Here is an 11,396-nt window from a genome sequence, read left to right as displayed (position 1 = left end):
ACCTTTTTTCAAAGAATTTTTTTACTTCGATTTCAAATATAAAATCATTTCCCATGGATCATCTACACAATTTTCGGAATGAGGAAAGCAATGTTTCGCCCAATTGTCAAATTTTATTCGAACAGCCGACAATTAACTCTTCGGCGGGATCTTCAGGAGTTCAATAATTTAATAAGAATTTGCCTAGAAGCCGAAAGTATCTCGTCTCCGACCCAGTCTTGGTTAGCGAACTACTTTCTACCAACGCTGTGTAATTTCAGGGATCGGACTGTTCAGTTTTAAAATGTCATCTTGTCACCATCAACCGGCTTATAAAAACCGGTACATTCTTCTGAGACGAGTGATTTGTCCAATATAAAGGCTGTTTTTGTGGCTACAGTATTCTCATCAACGGAACCTGCGCACTATGAGCGTATCGGCTATTTGTGGTACAAGATCGCCGATTGGCAATGGATAATTCATTTTAGCAAAGGGACGGGTAGCGTTTAATGTGCAACATGGTAGCTTGTCGTTTGAACATCATACAATGAACTTTGTTGTACCATTTTTACAATGTACGCAATATTGCTACAAGTAAAAACAATAATGTCAATTGAGAATATTCGGGAATCGATATTCACGAACGCTACAGTCTCGCTACAGTTACTACATTTTAGCATGACGAGCAGACGTACGTACCCGAGAAGCGTTTTAACGAATGGAAAATCTCATTGATACCGGTGACAGTGATAACCCTAACTTTGATGTATTTGAAGAAGAGTTTGGATCAAATGACGCTCATGAGTCATGGCAGTGGAAATATACTTGCACGCAAGATCAGGCCACAGAGCAACACATGGAAGACCAGGAGACTAGAAAGTTGTCAGGGAATCTTTGAATTCTGGCAAATGAGAATGATCAAATATTAGAGAAAAAAGATGGGGTCACCATGCTTGATTTTCTAAATTTTCCCACTCTCGTCTGAAAATAACACAAAGGTCAAATTTTAACAGCAAAGACTTTAATTTTAATTTTAAAATGTGTAACTGTGACTAAATGGCATTATTTATTTTTTACCGAATTCGCCATTATTGTACCAAAAAATTTAGTGATTAAAACGTTTATTTTATGGAATATTTTAACACAGTGTTGTCAATTTTCAACAGCATCTAAAATATTTTAACCTTCCAGTATTGTTAATCTTGAAAACCATCTAAATCATATATGTATTGTAATTTTGACAAAACACTTTTTGATAGGTTACTGTGCTAAGTTTTTCACACTTTAGGAAAATGTAGCCAGGAATTCACAATATGCATACCCCGTAATGATCGTCATTTTGTGTGCTCTTCAGCAGGTGCCATTGACCTGGCCAGAGTTGGATAAACTCAAGTCGGCTTAAACTGATCAATCCGAAAAGCCCACTGATGCGTTTAAAATGAATCAATTTGAGAACTTGCCTCAGGAGTATGGCTCTACAAACTGCTAAGAACAGGTAGTGTCGAACATCTGCGAGCAGAACTGCCCAATATGTACATCCGTAATAAATATGCGGCTATATGATAATTGGGGCTTGAAAAATTTTGATCATATAGACGGGGACTTGAAATTTTTGAGGATATTGAAGGGTATCTGAATAACATAAGATTTCAATCGCGATTCCTCCAGCCCCCCCCCCCGCCCCCCATCGTTATTTGATGACGAAACCCTAGCTCCTATTAAATTACGGGCATTGCCACGGGATACCAGTACGCGAATAGGCGAACGTTATTGTCTGCAATGTTTACCGAGACGCAGCCTGCAACAAAGGAATCTAGTGAGTTTCCTAACCTGTGGAGCAGAGTACCTGTAGGAGTGTCAACTGCTCGTTGCATCGATCACTATTTTGCGTATAAATAGCGTCTGCCTTGTGTGGAGTGTGGGTTGACAAACGGTCAGTTTCGGGTTCAATACTGAGTGAGAGAGAACCTTGATGTGCAAAAACACAGTCACATGTTTTCTAAAAATCCGCTCTGCGCCTACGTGCCCCATAGACGTGTTTACATATGCCTGAGAAGAACCTCTGGCATATACACATGTCTAGGGGCACGTAGGCGCAGAGCGGATTAAAAAAGTGACTGTGTTGCAAAATATGGGCGACCTTGTCCACCCAGATGATTATGCTCACTCCGCTACAGTCAGCTTATCCCGATTCATGGCTTCACTACACCGTCTAAATACAATCGCAGATGTTTAACTCCTCGTTTATGTTTGCCTACCTTTTGTGACGTCATCATTCCATGACTCCTACTCATTTGAATACCACTTATTGAATGTTTTGTTGCCTGGTGTGTTGCATTGACAGTAAGGGTGGCATTAATTACGATCGACCTGATTGTACCCCTCTGCACAACAAGGACTGTCCATTCAGCGAGATGGAAACGAACATAAAATTATTGGTTGTAGTTCTGTTTACATTCCAAAATGCTCGGTTGTGTAACTCGCGCACAGTATACTCTGCATTGAAGACCGAGGCTGACTCGGAATCGCAGGTGGAAACCAGAAGATTTGATAGGGGTAAGTCAAGTGCCTCACTTGCCTGTGGTTTGGTAGACCATTACCTCTATAGGTAGACAGCGAACGCCACTCTGTCAGAAGGGGCCGGCATCTGCCTTGTATCTATAATCACAAGCGACTCTGTGTTAGTCCATAGACCCTTGGGGGTCGACGATTAGTCTTTTGTGCCCTGCAGCCCTGTAAGGTATCCGATGACGGGTTTTTCGGGGTAACAGACTGAATAGACTGTGACATGTTTTTGATATTTTGAGTTTAGGCGATTCTCATGAATTTTAGCGTTATCGGGAAAGCATCAGTGAGTGCAGAACGATTATTGATTATGCAATTTACCAATCGCATGATACGTAATCTGAGTATTCAAGGTCAAAGTGGACACACAACATCGATGAGCAATATTCAAGTGGTATAACCACAAACTGACCGTGTCATACCTGTCATAGACCATTCACGTAACACTTTCTATCTTACAATAGGTCTGTCTGTCTGTCTGTCGGTCTGTCTGTCTGTCTGTATGTATGTATGTATGTATGTATGTATGTATGTACCTCTGCTTCACAACTTGAACACAAAACACCCCAGCACTTACCATCTTAGTATTTGATGTGTAGATGCACCCAGGGATATAGATGTGAATTTCCTTCAAATGGGTAAGACAGAGTCGAAAATATGCAAACGGGTCGGAAAGACATTATCCTGCAAATTGCTAAAGTTGTTCTGAAACCACAGGCTAGTTTAGGTTGAATCTTGGTATGATGGCTTTAATATAGATATATTCCAAATTTTTGTGAAAGTTTGGTATTTGTAGTTTTAGGGCAATTTTTCCTGTTTTTGCATTTTGTGGCCAAATTTTCCTGTTTTGAGTCAAAAAATCTTCTTTGAAGCCGCTGTCCAATCGCTTTGAAATATGGTATAGACGATTCTAGGGTTGACCTCTTGCAGATTTATTTATATTGTGGTGAAATTTTTGTCTTCATATTTTGGGAATTTTTTCCAATTTTTAGTCAAAAAATAATAATCTCTAAAACTGCGAGAATACCAGCAAGCTAATAGTATTATAGTATTTTGCTGCGTCATGAAAAAATATGTGCTATTTCTGTTTGTTTTCTTTCGTTTGTTTTTTTTTTCAGTTCGACGAGCTACAGGCGACTGTGGTGGTACCTACACCGGAACTGGGGGAGTAATCAGTTCCCCCAACTACCCAAGCAACTATGGCAACAACGCCAACTGTAATTACTTAGTAGAGGTGCCCACGAACTACAGCATTCTTGTAAGTCTACTCTTGGTTGCATGAAAATTTTTCTAAGGTCAATGGCTTTTTCTTTCCTCTATGTTGTTTACAGTTCTACAGCTTGTGTCCATTGATGTCGCTGTTGATCTGTGGACTGTCATCACTGCTCCCTTTACATATGGGTAGGCGCTGATCTCTTCAAATTGTGTTCACTATCTGTATTAACATTGGTCGCTGCTCCATTCACTGATTCACACGACAATCGCCATATCTGTGTAGCAGGACTGTTAACGTGAGGAAGTAAACAAGATCTAAATTCAAATACACGACCTTCAAACAGAATTTATCCACCTATTGTCCGTCAATCAACTGGTAAACTTCTCAGGGATATTAAAAAAACATTTGAGTAAAACTTGGCCACCCTTATCTTCGATGCCTAATGTTTTCAATGAGCGCTGCGATAGTTCGTCTATGTTTTTTTTATTCAGCAATCACCGAGCAACTGTATCGGCAAATCCATTGACTCATTGAGAGGGGTCGGCAGCTGCAGAATCAGGTGCAGCGCCGTCGAAATTCCTACTGATCTGGTCCCTACACGTGCGCAGAAAATCCAAAATGGCTGATCTGGGAAAAAGATTGGCAGCTTTGCAGTAATTGCTTTCTGTTGCAGATTTCGACCCTCGTAATGAAAGCAATGTTAACTTTAATATTTTTGTATATACAGCGATATATTAATCGATATTGAGTGTCTATATCACTTTAAGATATTTCCACTTATAGGAAGTTATAAACGGTTTAAAAGGATGAAAATGTTTGCCCGTGACCCTCAATTTTTTGTATGGCATACGCATATGCGAGCTGCCCCGGGAGATATCCGTCGGTTCGGACATTTTCTCTGTCTTGCCAGACGTTTGTCAGATTTGTGTCAACTGTTTTCACTGGAAAGAGTAATTTGCCAAAGTAAAGTCAGCATTTCGGAGAAAACGACAGAGAAACAAGAAAAATGCATAATTTTTAGACGCCTGAATATCTGACAATGACAGAAAATGCATTCGACACCCCGAATGTGACAGAAAACAGGCAGGCCTTCAAAACTTTCCAAAATCAGATATTCCGACTGTCGTGCCGGAAATTTAGTTTTGACGTGACATCGGACTATTAATGGCCAAAATACATCCGGCCTTATGATACGCAAAGCTATGATGAGATGCGATTAAAAAAATATTTTTCACGAAATAAGGTCATAACATGGTACAGAAGGAGTCTTCCGCATTCCGGATGTCAGATATCTTGGGCCGTTCTATGATTTGAAATTAAGTGGGGTCGTCTGCACATGCGCAGGGACAAGGTCGGATTACAATATAGATGGTAGTGCACCGATGGACATCCGAAGCGATTGTGAAGCCCGCTGTCACAGTTTTAAGTTGATTCAGTTGATTGCCCCTTGTTTCAACTCTCCTATTACTTATTACCACCGTGATCAAGCTCACTACAGTTGGATCGAAAAGCCAGACATTCGGCATATTTTCTGAGCAATTCCTGATTATATTGAATCGTAACAAACTACAAGAACGACATTACTTGTTCGGATTGTTGCTTCGCTCATTTCATCGTCCCTTTTGCGTACATGCATTGGACCATGGTCCTCGACACAATACGCGGGTACCAGTCAACTCACACTTTTTCCAACCCGCCCAGAACCAACTCGCCCGATTCCAACCCGCCCAGAACCAACTCGCCCGATTCCAACTCGCCCGATACCAACTCGCCCGATGCCAACTCGCCCGATACTATTTTGCAATTTTATGAGTACCTGGTACGCATAAAACGTTTTATTTCTAACAACAAATATTTCTAACATTGAGAACCACAGGTGCGGTTTGAAATACTGAAAACTTTTTATTTGCGAATTTCACGTTTTTGCAAATCTCTTGAAAAAAATTAATTTCATTCGGCTTCTTTACGTAAAGGGATAGTTACTGCAGTTATACTGGCTCACGTTTTTAGGAACAGCAGGACCGTCTTTCACGAGTTACTGGCCCGTGATATGAAAATAGCTGGCCTCGGGCCATCGGGTTAGCGTACATGGAATCTATAACTACACTCCATCTCAAAACAACGTGCAAAATGGCATCGGCCCATCGGGCGAGTTGGCATCGGGCGAGTTGGCGTCGGGCGAGTTGGTATCGGGCGAGTTGGAATCGGGCGAGTTGGTTCTGGGCGGGTTGGAAAAAGTGCGAGTTGACTGTAATTCACAATGTGCGGGTCATTTAACAAAGATGACCCGAAATCAATGAACACCTGTAGATGTCAGTATCATAACTGGTTAGCATGACATGGAACTGACCAGAATATGTGTTACATAATGAATTTTAAAAATGATGTGTGTAAACACTTCAGCATTATATTCCAGCTAATGATTGCTTAGCAACACTCTTCTTCTATTTCAGCTTACATTTAATATGTTTAAAACAGAAAACGGTCGTGATTATTTACACGTGTATGACGGAGCTGACGCAAACACGTACGTGTCGAACGCAACTTTCACGGGTTCGTCTATTCCGAGTGACTTCAACTCGACAAGTAACCAGCTGTACTTGGTATTTGAGTCCGACAGTTCTGACACGAGTAAGGGGTTCTACGCAACTTATATAGCATATCAGAACAGTTTGGCTGACATTACCTACGGACCGGATGTTTCAGGTTAGTCAAGCTCTTTTTGCAATCATGATTGAGATTCAGTGAAAGTTAGACGCTAATTGCTTTTTAATTGTTTTGTTTCTGCCTTTTCCATGAAACCGTTTGCTATTGATCCTGTTTTAGTTCAGATGTCCCCGCAGCTGTGCTAATGCTAATGCTAATGTCATACATCAGTCCCTTTGTCCTATCTGTTTCCCTGTTCTGATCGTCTCATTACGTAGAATGAGATGAAGTTTCAAGATAATATTAGAGTATGGCGATGACAGTTTTGTTTTTGAGGACGTTGCATGTAATATACACTTCCATTTGCATATTCAATTACTAAGAAGTTCAACTCTCAAAACTTAACTCACAAGATCTTAAGAATCTTACCACAGATATGCCCATACCAACACATGGCAGGTTTCGATGTCGTTCGGCAATTACGTTATTCCCAATACGGCATGTAGGCTAGTATGGATACAGGTTGGGACTCACCAAAGTTGATGAAACTTGCTACATGTGTTGGTGATATAAACATACTGTGAAAGACGTTTGACATTTTCACTGATTGCTAAATTGCATATTTAATTATATTTTTAATCTAAACGATATTCAACCGACAACGGCACCAAATTTGATGAAACTTGCTAAATTGCTCCCCGAAACATGACATAATGAAAAGCCCAGACGTAAATTTGTTCAACAAATATCAATGCAGGAAACACTTATACATTCAAGGGCTAGCAATACAAACTTTTAATATTCTTTTTCATTATGTTTATTTTATGTGTCTACTCGACTCCAAAAAGAATGTTGCAACACCCATTGTTCAGCTTGTCAACACAGCGTCTTTATGTTACACTGTTAAATACACTGTTCTTGTTTACATCTGAATTCTACTCCGGACCAGAATTCACCTGTCAACTATAACAATGCAGTTTACACGTGTAAAGTCCGAGTTGGCAAGCCGAATTCTCTATATATCAACATGCTTTAAAGAGTGGAACAAAAAACAAATACAGTGAAAAAGTCATTAAAAGTTAGTATTACTGGCCCTTTTCATGTTAACAAGGTAGGTAAATAGTACCTCAACATATAATGCAGTTTGAAATGGAATTGGGAACTGCTATAAACACATTCAAAAATTCAAAGAATCGTCAAAAGTTACCACTTGCTCGGCCGATAACATTACACCATGGATATTTCAGCCATGGGGTCAGCGTCAAACGTATGGTCTGTTGGAGGTGTCATCAAATCACACGACGATTATCCGAGTTCTTATCATGATGGAATCGTCCCACCATCGCAGTATTCCTTGACATTCCTTCCTCTGAGTCCCTTCACGAACATCACGATCAGACTAACTGAGGTCGATATCTATAACAACAATCCTAGTGGAGGTGAGTAACTCATTTTTGTTTTGTTTTTTTGTTTTGTTTTTGTGTTTTGTTTTTTTGCATGTCATACAGATATAGCAATAGTAGAGTAATAGGCACAGACAAGATACATGTTATGCATTTCATAATAAAAATAGTTTAATACAAGACATTTATTGATCACAACTCCCAGACGAATATTGCCTGCAGTACGGTATGGTGTCAATTGAAAATGAAGACTGTTATCCTATCGAAATTAGAAGAAATTTCAGAAGTTTGCTTTACGGGTGATTCTTTCTTTGGTTGTAAACTCGGTAGCAATAAATTTAATTGATCAGTTTTAGAGTTCAAATGTTCAGACGACGTGGCCGATTAATTGAAGTCAATTAGGCAATGCATGCACATATATCAAAAGGATACAAGAAACTTCAGGAAAAAACTGTCCTTTTTACACTCATCTTTTATAGGCTGTGATGATGGGGACTTCCGACGACGTCAGACGACGTGGCCGATTAACTGAATTAAAGGATACAAGAAACTTCAGGAAAAAACTGTCCTTTTTACACTCATCTTTTATAGGCTGTGATGATGGGGACTTCCTTGTCTTGACCGATGGGACCACCGAGTACACGTATTGTGGAGACGGCAGTCAAACTGAGACTATTGTGGAGCTTTCTCTCGACGCCAGTTTACACTTTAACATTACTTCGCAACCTTCAGAATCGTACAGAGGCTTTGAGGCAAATTACGCTCAGTTCTATTATCGTAAGTGCATCATTTCCTCGCGTAGTTTTGATATCTCTCGCCTGAAGTATGTCCATCCCTTAACATGTGACGGAGACATTTCAGCTTGAGAATTGTTGTAGGTGTAAACACTGGCTGGATCAGGCAACTGTGATACTCATGGGAAACTCCCTCTGAGTGTAAAGTGTAGTCGACGCATTGTCGTTTTGTTGACAGTGATGTAACTTCGATGTCAGTAATTGAGTTCATGCCATTATCATTCGATAACTGCATCATGCAATACGTGGTCATCGTATACTTGTTCTGTCAGCAGAATGTTTTGCCAGACATCATTGATTTAACTTCAGAGAAGCACATGGAAATCTTCCATACGTTCTCTTTTTTTTCTAGCAAACGGTTCTGACTGCTACGGCTCTGGCGAATTTCACTGTAACAGTGGTCAGTGCATATCGTACGTACTGAAGTGTGATGGCAGCAGACACTGTCCTGATGGTTCGGATGAGAATGGTTGTGGGGACAACAAGGGTGGTAAGTCTGGAATAGCTCTTTTTCAGATATCAACATTATGACAAACAAACAGGCATTGTGGTAAACATTTTATCAACGACACAGCACCCATCTTGAGTAACGACGATATTAAAATAGACACCAAGAAAACACAATAATACATTTAATATTTCTATCCCTAGTCAAAAAAATAGTTTTAGCTCATATTTGGTATTTATATAAATACCAAAAAGATCTTATATGGTGAGTATGTATGTCTGTATGTCTGTCTGTCTGTATGTATATATGTATGTATGTATGTATGTATGTCTGTCTGTCTGTCTGTCTGTCTGTCTGTCTGTATGTATGTATGTATGTATGTATGTATGTATGTATGTATGTATGTATGTATGTATGTATGTATGTATGTATGTATGTATGTATGTATGTATGTATGTATGTATGTATGTATGTATGTATGTATGTATGTATGTATGTATGTATGTATGTATGTATGTATGTATGTATGTATGTATGTATGTATGTATGTATGTATGTATGTATGTATCAATAGAGCCGTGTTGATCTTGACTGATACCAATATTGTTGAGGGTAGCACACTGTTTATCAAATGTTTTACCATAACATTAGCTTTCGGAGACAACAGTCTCCTTCATCAGATGTACTTGCAGAATGGACAGAGAAGCAAAAGGCCTAATGCATCATGGGTAAATGCCAAAGGGATTGACACCTCCCTTTGGCATTGTCCATTACCATCATACATATGCACATTTATTTAATTTGAGATAAGACAAAATATAGTCGCAAGGCGGCCTTTTGTTTTTAATTGCAACATCCTTAGCTCGGTTATTGAACCAATCTTTTTGATATTGGGGATTTAGCCGGGCGGTTCGGTTTGCGGCCTCTGCTGCTAGGTGATTGGGTACCGTGCGTTGAGGGTTCGAGCCCGATTGAAAACCATCGTATTCTCATATGTAGAGAAGCAAGTAATGCCTGTACCAATATATTTCTTAAAGTTGGTATAAGGACACAACTCCCAGTCTTTGTTGTCGTTGTTGCTTTTTTGGGGGGAGCGGGGGTTAAAGTGAGTAAGGTAAGATTTGTTGAGGCACATCCGTTGTACCTCCAGACTTGCTAATTGGTAAGTGGCATTGATCTTCGTGCTAATATTAATCACCGTGCAGCATAGTACGCAGGGACCGGTTATTGATAGTGACATTTGTCTTTGCATTTGCGTTCTACTAATCACAAGTATGATTGTCTTTGCAGGAAGTGGAGTTGGTTGGATCGGTGGCGTCATTGGAGGCGTTACGGGGTTGACTTTTGGTGTAGTATACGGAGTTAAATATCATCATGGAAAACGAGGCAGGAAGTGCGCGATTTCGAAGGATGCAGCCGCAGCAGTAGCGCAAGAACCTTCGGCATCAGAACCCAGCAAGTCGGATCTCTACGGTTCAATGTGATATGTGCTACCTTGGCTGTCCTCTGCCACTCCGTTCCTAAAAACAAACATTTACTGTCAAAGTAAATGTTTTGACACAGATATCAGATATTTTGAACTATCAAACGTATACAATAGTTTTCCTGTATATCCATTATGGGGATCCTATTGAAGCTCCTGCAGGTTAAAGTTTTCACAGGTTTATTTTTGCGAAAAGGGCTAACACAGAAATGGCAGCCATTTTTAATTTCAATTGTAAGGAACTATTCGGTCATTTGTCTCTAATGTACCATTTTTGCACGGTACCCTCTCATTTGTTTCTTCTTGATTTCGAAAAAGAATGGTTTAAAGTTTCCTTACGGAAAGTCTGATCAACAGTTTAAGCTATCACGAGAGACCGTGGTTAAAGTTTTTCGACCAAAAGGCTCTTACTACCTGGCCTACACAAACACGCAATCTCGAGTATGGTAAAATATTGTGCCAAATAGTTTGTGCCAAATAAATAGCATTAGACAAGGAATGTTATATATGTATATATATAGGAAGACAAGGAATGTTATATATAGGAATGTTATATATATATATATATATATATATATATATATATATATATATATTAATTCATCCATAGGTGTATGTATATATTAATACAATTCTACATTTCTTATTGAAAGCTGTGTATATCTCTGTTATGTAGGTCATTCTATAACCTGAGTTTAATTAATCTAGAAGATTCTTAAGGTCGCTGTCCTTCACAGCGTATGTATGTATGTATGTATGTATGTATGTATGTATGTATGTATGTATGTATGTATGTATGTATGTATGTATGTATGTATGTATGTATGTATGTATGTATGTATGTATGTATGTATGTATGTAT

The 11,396-nt window shown here is 39.3% G+C and overlaps 1 protein-coding gene across 1 annotated transcript; it reads left to right on the top strand.

Moving 5' to 3' along the window:
* Positions 1-2,176: 2,176 nt before the first annotated feature.
* LOC139148033 (scavenger receptor cysteine-rich domain-containing protein DMBT1-like) lies at positions 2,177-11,029 on the top strand. The gene is made up of 7 exons (XM_070719299.1): positions 2,177-2,535; positions 3,663-3,802; positions 6,214-6,466; positions 7,654-7,845; positions 8,401-8,586; positions 8,956-9,093; positions 10,342-11,029. The coding sequence occupies exons 1-7, from the start codon at positions 2,292-2,294 to the stop codon at positions 10,533-10,535; spliced, it is 1,347 nt and encodes a 448-aa protein (XP_070575400.1). The 5' UTR covers positions 2,177-2,291; the 3' UTR covers positions 10,536-11,029.
* Positions 11,030-11,396: the final 367 nt, after the last annotated feature.

The sequence above is a fragment of the Ptychodera flava genome, chromosome 13, assembly GCF_041260155.1.
Source record: "Ptychodera flava strain L36383 chromosome 13, AS_Pfla_20210202, whole genome shotgun sequence".
NCBI classification, from domain to species: domain Eukaryota; kingdom Metazoa; phylum Hemichordata; class Enteropneusta; family Ptychoderidae; genus Ptychodera; species Ptychodera flava.
The sequence above is the reverse complement of the archived record's forward strand: the minus strand, read 5'-3'. Positions and strand labels throughout refer to the sequence as shown.